The sequence below is a fragment of the Rhopalosiphum maidis genome, chromosome 3, assembly GCF_003676215.2.
Source record: "Rhopalosiphum maidis isolate BTI-1 chromosome 3, ASM367621v3, whole genome shotgun sequence".
Classification (NCBI taxonomy): Eukaryota; Metazoa; Arthropoda; class Insecta; order Hemiptera; family Aphididae; genus Rhopalosiphum; species Rhopalosiphum maidis.
Genome location: NC_040879.1, coordinates 51,194,550 through 51,209,932, shown reverse-complemented (window position 1 = coordinate 51,209,932; position 15,383 = coordinate 51,194,550). Strand labels below are relative to the sequence as shown.

General features: G+C 26.0%; 1 protein-coding gene across 3 annotated transcripts in view; it reads left to right on the top strand.

The window, feature by feature from the left end:
- Positions 1 to 15,034, top strand: part of LOC113558497 (ARL-6-interacting protein 1 homolog) — a 74,253-nt gene extending 59,219 nt beyond the window's left edge. The window contains exons 3-5 of one of the 3 annotated variants that reach the window (XM_026963967.2): positions 2,853 to 3,090; positions 11,516 to 11,600; positions 14,526 to 15,034. In XM_026963967.2, the coding sequence (XP_026819768.1) occupies positions 2,853 to 3,090; positions 11,516 to 11,600; positions 14,526 to 14,641 (439 nt within the window). In that variant the 3' untranslated portion in view covers positions 14,642 to 15,034. The remainder of the gene's footprint in view (positions 1 to 2,852; positions 3,091 to 11,515; positions 11,601 to 14,525) is intronic. The other 2 variants (XM_026963969.2, XM_026963968.2) reach the window with 2 other exon arrangements.
- The last annotated feature ends 349 nt before the right edge of the window (positions 15,035 to 15,383 follow it).

Below are 15,383 nucleotides of genomic sequence, written 5' to 3'. Positions count from 1 at the left end.
AGGTATTAGATGTTAGATCCAAAATTAATATTACCTACGCGCACCACGCACACGGACACTCGCGCACACACACACACGCGAGTTTGGTTTGACTTGACTCGTCGTAACCGCCGCGGAATAACCGGAATAATCCGTCTTAATTGTGGGTAGGATATTCATTTCTGCTAATTTCGTTTGATGTATGTAACATAATACCAATGTTTGACAAAAATAGCTAAATAATTTGTACTTATTCAAAGTCCCGCCGAATTACGACTGCACCGATGGCACTGTGTATTACCACGAAACTTTGATGCGCGGCTGAGAGACATTATTAATATTCTGGAAACTCATATATTTCTCGCAGCATGATTAAAACGTCGTATTAATGTCCATTTATCTTGCACGGAACGTGGACGGATTTTAAATAATAAATTATAATGTCCGTGGTCTGCTGTGCGTATAAATTTACCCCGATCAGTTATTATGCGCATTTACATATTTATAAGTACCTACATTGTTATTTTTTGTTATCGGTTTACCGCATAATAAAATTTAAGTTTTCGATTGTCCGCCAACACTCTCGGTCGACCAAAGTTCGCGTATTCCGTTTTCATACGCACGTCGATACATAATAAATAAATAAGTAACGGAACATTGGTAAGTGAGACGAGGAAATTAATTGTAAAATTTACCAAGCCGGTGCACGTGACAAAAACACTATATAAGTACAAATTTCTGACTTTCAGGAGACGATTAAGACGTCTCAATTTTATATTTTTTTTCCTTTTTTTAGTAGGTATTATACATTTTAATATATATTAAATGTTACCAAGCGTTTTTTCCATTAAATCTATTTAAGTTTTAATTTCATAGGTACTAATAATCAAATTGAAAAAGAAATTCTTAAAACATACAGATTAATTTTAAGATATAATTTATTTATACTATATCAGCTGAAACATTATTTATTTAGTAGCTATTTCAAAAAACATATCATTGAATTAAAATTTAATACACCCATTATAGTGAACTACTTGACATCTAATATACAGCAGAGCGGTACCCACTTGCCTACTTTTTTTTTAATTGAATTAATTCTATCTATTGGTTTTTATAACCCTACGAATATTACAGAGAATACATTAGACTCTTTCATCATACACCAATTTACTCATGCCTGTGTGCAAACTGCTAGAATAGGCTATCGAGTAAAATTAGGAAGCGATTAATATGTACTACATTTATTTTTTGTGTAAAGCCAACCATATAGATAGTATAATGTAATGTTAATATTTTTATGCAAATTATATTGTATTGTCATACATATTTATAGGTGGAAATTTAAAATTTGTAATAACTGAAGTGTATTCATCATGATTCATGGCTTCGTGATATATTCTAAAAATACGAATGATTCTTCGGAAAACTGCCTGTGACATTACGTGGGATGAAGTTCACAGCTAATGACGAAGTTGTTTACAAATTATAATAAAACACGATCATAATATTATATTTAATGTAGTTTTTATTTTAAATTAAACAATCTATACATATTTTGTACAATAAGCTTAATTGATTGCAAACAATTTTTTAACGAAGACTTAATAAGAGAATAAGCCGCCCACTGACGGCACTCTTGTAATATATACTGTAGTAAAATATACTTTTACCATTTTATTTAACTATTACGTAATAATGCTGTTATTCTGTAGTTTAAATTCAAATTTTGATTCTTGAAATTTTTAAATTTAGTTCAATATTTTTAATTATTTAGATTTCTTATACAATTTAGGAGTATTCAGTAGGGTGTACAAACTTCTTTTGTTAAAATGAGTACTAATGTTTTTTTCTGTAAATTGTTAAATCAATAATTTTTGATGATACAATGTTGAAAGAATAATATTAATTACTAAAGTAGTAAGGTATTCAAATAATCAGCCAAAATAAATAGTACCATGCTTTTCAAATACATTATCATAAAATTATTATCCTTAGTACGCATGATTAAATAATTTAATAACTACACACTCGTATTCTAACACATGAAAATTTACAATTAACCTCTGAATCCATATTTAATGATATAAAAAAATGTTAATATTTAAAAATAAAACCATTAAGTAAACTTAAAAAACCAGCATTTTAATTAATACATTTAATAATAAATGAAAAAAGGGGCGTGAGCGTACTTGATGAATCGCCCTTTATACAATTATTTTAACTTTTATATATTTATATTTGTGTTTGTTAACACTGGAGAAAGCCCTAATAAGAGAGTGGAATTTTACAATTGCTCCTAGGCGCCGAATTCTAAGTACAGCTCTATTTTCACCATACCTTGTTACTACATTCTAAACACATCACTATATATAAAATATTATACTTTGGTATTGGTAATCAATTATTGATTGTTCATTTATCTTATTATTGCTTATTAATAAGGTATTAGTTAAACTATAACCACATACTATAGTAAACCTGAAATAATAGCATTCGCACAGATTGTTTTACATCATAAAACTTTACTACACAGATACACTATTCAAATTGTTTTTATGGGTACCATTCTGATACATTAAATGGATTTCTATAAAAATATACTATGCATTTAGACTAAAATTAGAAACTTATTCGTTTAAAATTAAATTTTTATATCATATATGTTTATTAAATTATTTTGACTTGATATTGAATTCTTGCAGTTTTTTAATCATATTGTGACAGATTCAAATCAAATAATTTTTCTGGTGTGTGTTAATAAAAATATTTATTTTTTTGGTAGGCTCTTTTCTTTGTTTTTGATCCATCGATTCAAGCAAATACATTATAATACATATTTAATTATATTGCTGTTATCACTCGGATTTTAGATATATGTGGCTGGTCAACTGTTCAATACTAAACATGATATGGACGGCAGGCTTATGCGCTGCCTTGTTAGATTGCATCGTTTGTGGTCCATTCCAAAGGATTCTGCCGCCTAGCAGTTGGGACAAAGATAAGGAGCGCACGTTCACGGAAATCTCTGAGTGGGTGGCCGATTGCTGGGTGACGACAAAGTTGTACATGGGCCGATTTTTCAACCTCAGGAAAACACACACTAAACTGGTAAACGTTTCATGTATCATGAATATATATTTTTAAGTTGATCAGGCCCATGCCAAAAAGCAGAGGGTTTAACCCTCCCTGATACCGTTTTTTTACATCTAAGTCATTAAAATCTATTGGTTTTATCGAATTAAATTAAAGTTTACTTCAGAAAGACTCCTGATGTATATAATGTTAATGTATAATCAAAAAACTACCGATAGTTATTAAATACTTTTTATGTACTTAAAAAATTTATATAAAAATAATACTTTTTTCATAATCCCCTCCACGAAGAAACCCTGCACACGAGCCTGAAAACTATTTAAAGTAGTATTATGTCACGCATCAATAACACCGTATTTGAGTTGAGGTGATTGTCCTTTACACCATCCTTCTGGAAGTGGGTTTTAGGATTTGTTGTACCTCATCTATATAAATAATTAAATTAATTCATTTTTAAAAATAAACGGGAAATTTGCTATGCTCTATTGAAGGTTTCGAGTATATTTCCGCAATCTCGTCGGTTACTGCAATGCGAGTGTTAAATTTGAATTCAATGATAAATCATTGTATACGAAAAACCTATTCTGACCTTAAAAAATGATCAACATCTATAATTTATGTTATACTTATTATAACTATTATTATTGTTATTAATTTATTAACTCGTTAGATCGAAATATTTTTTTTAAGTCATTATACCGATATATACTCGCGTAGAATGACATAAAAACATTCGTAATCTAAATAGCTTAAAATAAGTCTAAATATTTTGAAAATTTTATTGTGTGTAAAAAAAATAACAATATACGTAATCTTAAAAAGTTCCCTAACAATGTAAATTATCTGGATTACTATAAAGCAACTAAAATCAATAGAGGAAAATTCGTTATTTTCAGTTAGAAATTACTTTTTACTAAATGCATATATAAAAAAAAATATAAATGTTAATGTAATTTAAATGTATTCAATTTTTAAGCCTTATATTCTTATACGTAGGTATTAAAAATTGAAAATTCTATACATTTTTAACTACAAAATAATTTGATAATGTTCATGAATTTTGTTAAAATGTGAACTTAAAATCATAATATTAAAAAAAAAATCGTTATTTTTTTTAATTTATTGCTATTACAACAAATCATATGATGATATGAATCTTGTATTACATTACAAATATTTTTAGTGATAAACATAAATCAAAAACAACTATAAAAAAGGTAGTTAAGTGCACTTACCATGGGTAGTGCTCTGCGTTAATGCTAATCACTAAGCATCTTTACCTAAAAAGTATTTACAGACACAAAAAAACAAATCATTGTAAAATCAATACATCCATTGCTATTGGCTTCGCTTAGAAATTAAAATCAAACATTTTAAATATCTCTAAAATAACTAAAAAATTAACATGGTATTTTAAAAATTATATAATATCTAGAATATGATAGTAAAAATATTTCAAGAAAATGTCAACTTTCTACAATTATTCCTTACTAAGAACAACAAAAAACCTAAATTCGATTTTGTTAAAAACTAATGTTGCGAAAAAATTCCGATTTTTTCATTGTTATTTATTAATTGTTCCCGATTATTAAGATAAGTCGGTATAGTAGCAATTTTCTACTTTGAAATTTTCAAAGTATCCAAATTGGAGTGTTGCTCAAAACGTTATGACTAGGTCTCGGATATAAATGCCCTTAAAAATACCAAAAAATACATTATTTATTGAATAAATTAAAATTTTTATATAAAAAAAAAATATAACATAAAAAATGAGTAAAAAATTATTACATTTACATTACACTGTACAATATATAAGAGCTTGTAAATTTCAGTGTTGTCTAATTTAAAGATTACCTGATGTCAAGTTCAAAATTAAAATAATTTATATTACGAAGTAGGTACCTACTATGTAGTACTTATATTTCAATGAAATCAATTATTTTATCACAATACGAGAAATATAGATCAAAAATGTTCTTAAAAATTAAAAAATGCCTTAAAAAGTATAAAATCCGCTAAAATGCAAAAAATGGCCCATGAAAATTTTGTAGTTAGAACACAGAGTACTTAAAATACGATCCTTAGTTATGACAAACGCAAACAAAAATTTTATAACATAATTTTTATATTAAAGCATACACTTGCGAGTAATATACCCAAACTGGACATTTTTCTGAGAATTTCAATGCATGAAAGTATAATACCAAACCGTATAGTTAACACAGACATACATCATGTAACACTAGCTGTACAATTTATGTTTAGTGTTGTTTACGCAACTGCCTAGTAATACGTGTGATAAAAGTAAAAATAATAATCAAAACGCTCATAACCAACTATAAAATTAGTTTGCTCAATAAAGTATCTTCCTTCTGCTATTATCATATATGATTGAACTTTTGAATTTTTAGAACAGTTCGTCAGTACACCCTTAAATCAACATTTTTTTCTAGCCTCTGACGTTCAAAACGAAAAATTCGATCTCGTTTATATTACTCTCTTGTGGTAAACGATGATAACCTATATAAAACTTCGGTTATATTTTGTAATTCTCTTAAAAATGTTAAATATCTTGTTTTTATTTACGATAATTCGTTTGTATTTGTAATATATTTAAATTTTTTACCTACCTGCTAATATATAATTACAATTTTTATGTGCATAATTCTTAGATTATATAATATTACACAGTAACAATTATAATAAAAATTTTGAAATTAATTCCTTTATTCCCTTAGTACAATTGTTTTAATTTATTATCAATAAATTGTTATAAACGTTAATATAAAAAAAAACTGTACATAAACCTACCTCAAGTAACACTATGACAGTAGGTATAGTGTACACCGTACGTATTAAACCGTTTGCCATGATTTTGTGACTTCCGTTTTCTTTGAAAATTCTTCAAATTATAATTGTAATTTGATAAAAATTTATTTAGAATTTACTATTTAGTACTTGCCAGCCCTAATGCTCATTTTACGCGCATGCGAAAGTATTTGTCTTTTATAGTGTTTTTTGCGATGACACAGTACGTAATATTGCAAGTACATTATATATGAGCACTGTGCCACTGACAACGATCCGTCAATGATGATTTATAATTATACTTTCCTAAATTTACTAAATGTATCTCATCCTCCGTATAGGTATTGATCTATATCAATCCTTAGTTTTGCTTGCAGATAAAAATACGTCTCAACAAGCATTTCTAGTATACTGTATATATAATATATATATATAATATATAACAGTATATATAATATATATAATACCTATTATATACACTATGTACAATTGTTCGATTAAGATTTTCGTACAAAGCATTATAAACAAATACATTTTTAAATAATTTGTTATAATTTATAATAAAAGTTGGGTATTTATGTAATGAAATGATACTGTGTATATAAAATATAATAATATACGCAAAAGTTTTATATCCCCACGAAGAATATTTTTGGATTATAATAAAATAACTCGAATCATTATTCTCTGTTTAAATATCTAATTTAAATGATATTTAATACTATTCCAGCCACTAGGTCAGGGTTCGGCAATACGCGGCCGCGGGCCATATCCGGCCCGCGGAAGGAAAATAACTGGACCACCAAAAATTTTCTTAATTTTCCGTTCATTAAAGTAGTGGCGGTTTTGGTTGTATTTTTTTAGTGAGGCAACTTATGTATCACTTCCCCTCCCTTCATAACAAATATTAAACTAATATTGAAATCGATTTCATTAGGCGCTGAGACAATAATAACGGTTTATGATTTTCGGTGTTGTTATTGGACATGCCGCTGTCAAGGCTGCAAGCCGAGTCGAGCGATCTATTTTTATGATTTATTTGAAAATTACGATAGCATCCATCGCATACCGCTGTTTATTAGCTCAAGAAAATAAATGTAATTTTTCTCATTAAACTTAAGTACATAATTTCGTTATTATTAGTATGAATGTATGATTACTTTATAAATAATTAAATATTAAATACTTTGTCTTAAAATGTGTTTTTAATACAAAAATAAATACATTGATGATAAAATTAAATTTAAGTTATTTTGGCCCTCGACATTTTTTTTTTTTTTAAATATCTGGACCGCCATATTAATTAATTGCCGACCCTGCACTAGGTACTGCTTCTGCTGAAAGGTTATTTTCAAAACTAAAATTAATAAAAAAAATATCCACGTAATACCTTGTCGCAGAATAACATAAAAATAGCTCAAAATCATTTGATTATTATTTCATACATTAAATAGTATGTTTTATATTTTATAAAAAATTAAAGCTTTAAACAATAATAAAAAAAAATTACTTGACGATTTATCTAGATAAAATAGTTTTTTTTTCATCTTTATTTAGATATTATTATAATAATATATCTATAACTTTAAATAAAATTGTATTTATCTGGACTAATAACACTAACACATTCTGTTAATAATATAAGAGTAACCTAACCGCGGTAATTTGTTTTCGTCCAATTCGGTCAATCATATCTCGAAATAAATCGGTTTTCATCAACTTATGTTTCTAACAATCTGCCACGGTAAAAAAATGTCTTAACCGTGTTCATTATAGACAAATGCAAATTTGATGGTTATGGAATAAGGTCAGTATTATTATGTACAAGTCAACCAATTGCAAAATCTAGTCATTTTCACAAAATCAGTATTTTACAATATTTTCATCGTAAATTCATCACTATTTATATAGTAAAAATCTAAATCTATATCCTAGTAAATCGATAATAAAAAATGTGGTTTATTTGCAAAACGACTTCTGCCCAATGTTATGTAACTAGTCGACTGTATATTTATAAATAAACAATGTAGAATTTACAAAGACCTCAACTAATAGTTATATAACAAATAACATGTAAATAATATTTTCACTTATATATTTACCATTTAATATTTGAACACCATCTACAGAATGCAAACTTTCGTAAAAACGTTCAACTTCCAACATTTGAGACAAATAATTATTTAACGTATTTTCATTTTATTCGTCAAACACCGTACCAGAACAGTCAAATAAAGAAACACCCAAACATGATTTTAATTAATTATATTAATAATAATTTTTTTTTCTATTCGTCCAAATTCTATCTTTAAACGCTTATAAAAAAAATGTTGTGACTTTGAATGCAATTTTGATATTTTTAGGTAAAATTGTTATGAACATTAATGAGGAACGTTATATTAAATTTATTAATATTTAACTTTTCAACCAATAAAAAAATAAATTTAAAAAATCTCAAAAATAGTCGAAATATCTTTAAATATTTTACGATGAATAAAAAATGATAATATAAATATTTGGTGAACATTTTAAGTATCTAAAGATATTCGTTTTTAAGTTGCACCTAAAAAAAAAATCGATTTCGTCAAAAACTGGTTTGATTTGAAAATTCTCATTTTACCTTATTTTTTTTTCTTCTCAATTATGTATTTTGAAAAATTATATCCAATTTATTACAAAAACTACCTTCAAATAAGGTAAAAATCTTTTTACTACTTATCGTGTCACATCTTTGTAAAATCAATACCTTCATGTATTGTTGGCTTGTGTTAAACGGAGATAACCTTAAACCTACTATAGAACTTCTAGCTGTTATATATTTTGTAATTCTCTTAAAAATGTTAAATTTCACGTTCTTATATTATCGTTTGTAATTACAATATATACTAGTATATAATTTGTATATTCTGTCTCAAAGTAGAATACACCAGGCGGCAATCAGTTTCCCTTTCGCTGGTGTGCATCTCACATAAAATGGCATAGGTGGAAGAGGAAAAATTGCGCAGAACTGGTGTATAATTCTACTTTGAGTCAGAGTATAGATTATTGTGTTAAATAGTCCAGAATCTAAAAATTTATTATATAATTAAATAATAATAATTATTATTAATCACATAATATATGTATAGAAATATCGCTTTCAAAAAATAGGTAATTTACTATAACAAACATCTTATTAACTTTTTCCTACATTTTTTTTATGCCGATTTTCACTGCATTGTTTTATAGTTGTATCAATAAGTTTTAGTTGCGCGTTTAATTATTTTTGTACAATATTTTTGCATAATTAACAACTATTTATATATTTTATCGAAATTATATTAAAATAAAATGTAATAATAATTCCAAATTGAACAAGAAGAGTTTATTTTCATGATTATTTACTTGTCGCACAAAAAAAACCAATTTTTCTTCATGTACCTTTTAAATTTTTAAGTCCCGAATAAACAGTATAGATAGATACCTACCCAATACGTAGAATGTATAAACTTTGCGTTTATGTAACCCAGTATTATCTTCTTATACTACAAATGCGTAGAAATCTAGACACTAACTCGAAAAGTTTAAGTATAATTAGAAGTTATAGTTATTGCAATAAACTTACGAGTATAACAAACTTATTTTATATATTACGCTTACCTAAATTATTTTAAAAATTAATTTAAATTTTGTCTTATACCTAATATTATATTATATTCTTCTGCATTAAATTGAAGATTTGGGTTATATCATATCTATATAAATATGTATAATCAAACGTTCTTCGTGTAAAAAACCTATAGTGAGTAGTGACATTCTTAAAGAGAAACAGAAAAAAGTATCCGGAAATAAAATATCGTGGATAAAAGGTAAGTAAAACTAATGGTCTGCAGCGAAACATTTAAAAATATTAACTGAAATAGGTAAATGCATATAGTTACTACCATTGTGTATAAATGTATAATACATACAATTAGATAATATTTTACATTACTAAATCGGATATAACATGCGAACCACGCAAAATTATCTTTGTACAAACTAGGTGAACCAGCAATAAAAATTAAAGAAAAGAAATAATGAAAACGCAAACTAGATTAATGTTTTGTGTTTATGCACACGTTTTGGAAAAACAACTGTTGAAATCTAAAGTTAATTAATTTGATTTCTACAAACATTTAATATGTAAAAAAAAACATTTGAAATTCAACATTTTATCTATATAAATATAGAATATATTTTTTTTTTTTATTATTATTATTTTTCACCGCATATTGTATTAGTCATTAGTGTATTTAAATGAATATTTTTAATACCATTACTGAATTACAGTAATTATTAAGTTTGTAAAAATAGCTGTAATGTGGTGGTTATAGTCATTTACTAATTGTGTTGGTAAAGATACAATACTTTTATTTTCTGGCCGTTTTATTGCTAAGACTTATTTATTACCAGATCTATTTTTCTATGACTTTTTTGCCTCAAAACGTATTCTCTTCAGTCCCTTTAAACTAATTTATAGAACCTCTATATATTATATCATTAGGCTCAATATCACTTTTTATCTACCTATACTTACAATTTTAAATCCGTTTATATTTAATTTAATGGATGTTGACCAGTTGCCCTCGACCAAATGTACCAGTTGCCCTCACATGTTAATAAATACACGATTACAATATATAGCCCGTAAAATAGGGGAGGTAAATATACAAACAATAAATAAAATTATTTATAAAAATAATGTAAAATAGTATAAAATGAAAGAAAAAAATTCATATGCTTGGAATTATGTATATATCTGCCGAATATAGTAGGTATTTTGTAATAATTACAAACAAAATAAAATGAAAAAGTCAATGAAATAATAAATATTATAATTATGTGGCAATCAATGTTATAATTTATCAAAAAAAAAAAATAATTAGATATAATAATTATGTATTATGTTTTGTTATAATAATTACTAACAGATTTTACAAAATCTAATCTACTAATATTCTTATTTTTATATTTATTTATAAAATCTTCAATACGGGCTTTTTTGTTTAAGTATGTGCGATTTGTTATAGTTTTAATTTCGTTTACACTGCTTATAGCAAATGTATGTATTTGTTTGTACTTCTTTTATAACATTTACAAAAATAAAAATATTTGGATGTGAACTACTAAAGTTCTTTGAAAATGACGAATGAAATGATTCACATGCATTGGTAGTCCTTTCTGAATCAATTGAATTCATAGCCCACAGTGAAGGTGGAAAAGTCGAACTTGAGGAAATATATGTATCAACTAAATAGTCAGAAAATTACAAAAGACAGAGAATATCAAAATTTGATTCTATTATTTTATACTATTTTACATTATTTTTATAAATAATTTTATTTATTGTTTGTTTATTTACCTCCCCTATTTTACAGGCTATATATTGTAATCGTGTATATATTAACATATAAGGGCAACTAGTACAACCCCAATTTAATTTCTCTGTCCACAGTGCATTACACACTTACACACACGAATACACAATATAAGCGTCAAAAAGAAAATCTGCCAAATACCCGATGTGTCATCTTCAATAATTAAAACTAATATTATATGTAATATGCGCAGTTATACATTACCTAATAATATAATTTATTTATTTTTTCAGTTTCATTCTGTCTTGTCAGTATCGTTCTTCAGTCTTTTGTACATCGGAACCACATTCAACAATTTATTCATATCATATATTACAAGTATGTCATCCAACAACCGTCCAGGAGCGTAATTTTAATATGTGGTAGACGTGCTTATCGCATTTCTATAATTTAAATTATTCAATTTAAAAATAAATATAACATATATCGTGCAGGTTAGATTTTTAGTGGTCAGTACTCAGTATATAGTAGTACCTTTCGAAAATTAATTTTCGGGGGTCCTAAAATATTTATACTGTTTATAAAATTTTAAATTACTTGTCATTCATTAACTAATTTCATAGTTAAATATACCTATGTTCGAAATAAATTACAACAAATAATGGCAGCAAGCCAGCAATCAAAATTAACACAAAATAAAAAATGACGTAAAAAGTAAAAGGTTAATCGGTATTACAATATGAATAAATGTTTATAATTTTTGAACAATAGCTATTTTATATATTTTTTCTATACTATTTCAAAATTGGTGTATTGTCACTAACTTTGTTGTTTTTCAGTAACTGAAAAACACAAAAAATTACCTTTCTTATTTCTAAATTGTAAAAAAAAAATATGTATTTTAAAATAATTGTAAGAATAAATAATTTTAATTTTCTTATCATTAATTTTGTATAAATTATTTGATAGTTAAAACTTTAAATTGGTTGGTTTTTTCCCACGAATATTTTAAATTTGTATTTTGTGCTAATTTCTCTCTATAGTAATAAATAATATTTCTAAAGTTATTTTTTCATTACTTCTAAAATCCGGAAAGAATAGTTACTATATATTATAAACTTACTGCTTCCTTATTGACTTTCAAAAATGTCTATTAAACGTATTACAAGTATTCGTTAAAGTTTTATATAAGTGGGAAATAGAGTGCGGTGTATACTAGCTATTGCTGATGAGATTGATAAATAGGGTCTCGAAAGATCTTTTCTCGGTTAATTGGGTTCCGGAAAAAAAAAAGGTTGAAGATAAATTGAATACCGGAAAAAACTAATTATGTATTTCTTAATATCGAATAATCTTTATTAGAAGTAAAATAAATAATAGGTTTTTTTTATACGTTATATAAATTATATACATGGTATTATACACCGTATACATTATTCATTAAAAAATCTATTATTATTACAGTTAAATAAAAATATATGTGTTATTCTAATATATAAATCTATTATAAATTATGTTCCCAGTATAAACCTAAATTTATACAAAATTTAAATCGAGTTATCATATAGGTATACCATATACAGTTAAGGTACTTCGCTCCATTAACTTTTTTTTTATGCAGCGTACTTTTCTTTTTTTTGCGATGTGCTTCGTAATTTTATATGCATCCCGGATCGTACTTCTTATTCTAATAATTCGTCAACAAAGTTAAAAATATTGAGATTTGTGCTGTAAAAGCATCGGTTTAATCGCGAATGATATGATTATAATGATTATATAAAATAATCAAAAATAGGAAACCGAGACTCAATTTACCACTTTCAAAATGTACACAAATTGTAGACCAATTTTACCTAGCCCCATTGCAATACCATATCAGGATTCCACGTAGGTACTAACTAGTTTTCCGTAATCGTACTATTACACAACATTCTAACATTTCTAACGTGTAATTTTCAAAAAAAGAATGATCCTAAACCTAATAAATGTACGATGAATTGATAATAATTATAATAATTTAACTAAAACTAATTATTGGACATAACGATTTAGAATTTCAACAATACTACGTAGGTATATGCATACCAACCTATTCGATAATATTTTTTATTTATATTCGAAGTGTCTTGATCGCTGTATAAAAAAAATAACAACACCGTAACTATACCTAGATAGATTTATATATATTATATATGTATATATATATATATATGTATTTGTTATATGATATTATATTTTATACGTCAATACGTCATAGTAATAAATTCAGTACCTACGTGTTATAAGGCGTAATTGTAGGTTGTAGGCGCCAATAATAAAAAATATTGTTTACTTATCTCTACAGACCGAACGTTTCTATAATAATATAAAGTCCAAAATTAATATCTACTATAATAAGGTAACAATGTCACGTTTAGAACGGTGACAATCAACGTTTAATATAGTGACAGCTATTTGTTGGTAAGAGTTGATAAGCTCACAATAGATTATTTATATTTTAATATTTATTATAAATAGTTAAGTTTAAAGATACTTAGATACACTACAGTCTACTTAATATAGAGTGTTGGGGCATTTTTTAGAAAGTTTTAAAATTGTGAGTTTTAGTAACGTCTGATTTAGAATACATAATATCATACATTCATACCAAACTTATACTCAAACATATTTATAATAATTCGAATACGAATACTATTTACAATACACTAATATAAAAATTAATTGTAGTTTGTCCCTTTTATGCATGATTAAAAAAGATATAATTAAATTTATAAATAATTATTTTTTTAATATTTAAAATTACTTGGTCATTGCTATCAAAAATACGTTCATAATGTAATTGAAATTTCAACTATTCATATTGATTTTTATTCGCTTTTTTATTACTGTAAGTATTTAATGTTAGCGATTCGCGATGGTAACTTCAATTTAATCTCGTATTGTTGTGTTTAATTTATGAACAATATATCATAAAATGTGATAACAACAACTGATAAATTTTGTTATGCAATCTGAAGTAATTTATGGTCCTTTCCTAGCGAGGACTGCTGTCGTCCCACAACGACTATATTAATTACATTTATTAAAACTTTTGTTTTCATACATTTTCATATGTCATCTTTGACTATCTAAGACAAATCCGTAAGTCACACGCTTATACCATACCTCGATATATACCCATGATAAATAAATAATAGTTTAAAGACAAAACACGACCGTGTAAATATAATAAATAATAATATATAATTGTACGTAGGCGTTGCAGTAATTATTAGTAACCGATTGTGTTTTATTGTTTTTAAGTTATGGGGATATTGCTGTTTCCCGGATTCAAAACCAAATCAGAATATATCGAGGACAGTCTGCAGAGGTACGCTCATCAAATGCTATCCGGCGACGACGACGATGCGTCTTCGTAAGTCAAACTCCTTGAATTCAACACGATCTATACCTAACCACCTAATACCTATTTAACTATTACGTTTTAGTGTTTTAAAGAGACGGTCGTATTGTAGTTAATTAAATCATTTTTCCGTCTTTGAAGTTTTCATAAATACATTTTTTTTTTTTTTTTTGGCATATGCCCTACCATTTACAGTAGATATCTGCAATAATGTGTGCGTGTTTATGTGTTTGTGTTATGTTAATTATTATTATAATCGTTAACCGCAGAACAATTTGTAAATCATAGAAATCGCGCTTTAAAGCGATTATGAAACTGTTGAAACCGATAAAACATTTCAATAGTTATAATAATATAATGTATCTAATTTATTATGATAATAATATAGTCTACACAGAGATTATAGTTTTTTTTCTATATAATTATTATATTGTTTTTCCTGCAGCGTTTTTCGCGTTTATATAATACAAATATATCAATAGGACGGTACGTTGTTAAATAAATGCAAACAAAATATAACTATACTTGGCCGTGTTTTTATTTTTATTTATTAAATAGATTCCATCCGAACTGTTTTCCATGTTAAAAATACCCATTAAGTTATGAAATATAGATTTTTTTGCATAAATGTGTATAGTACTTGTATACCACATAAATATTATTTAATATTATTTAATAAATATTAACATATAAGTAGTATATATTTTTTATTAAGCTTTTTCTATGCATATACAAAGTTACAAAGGCCAAAACATAAT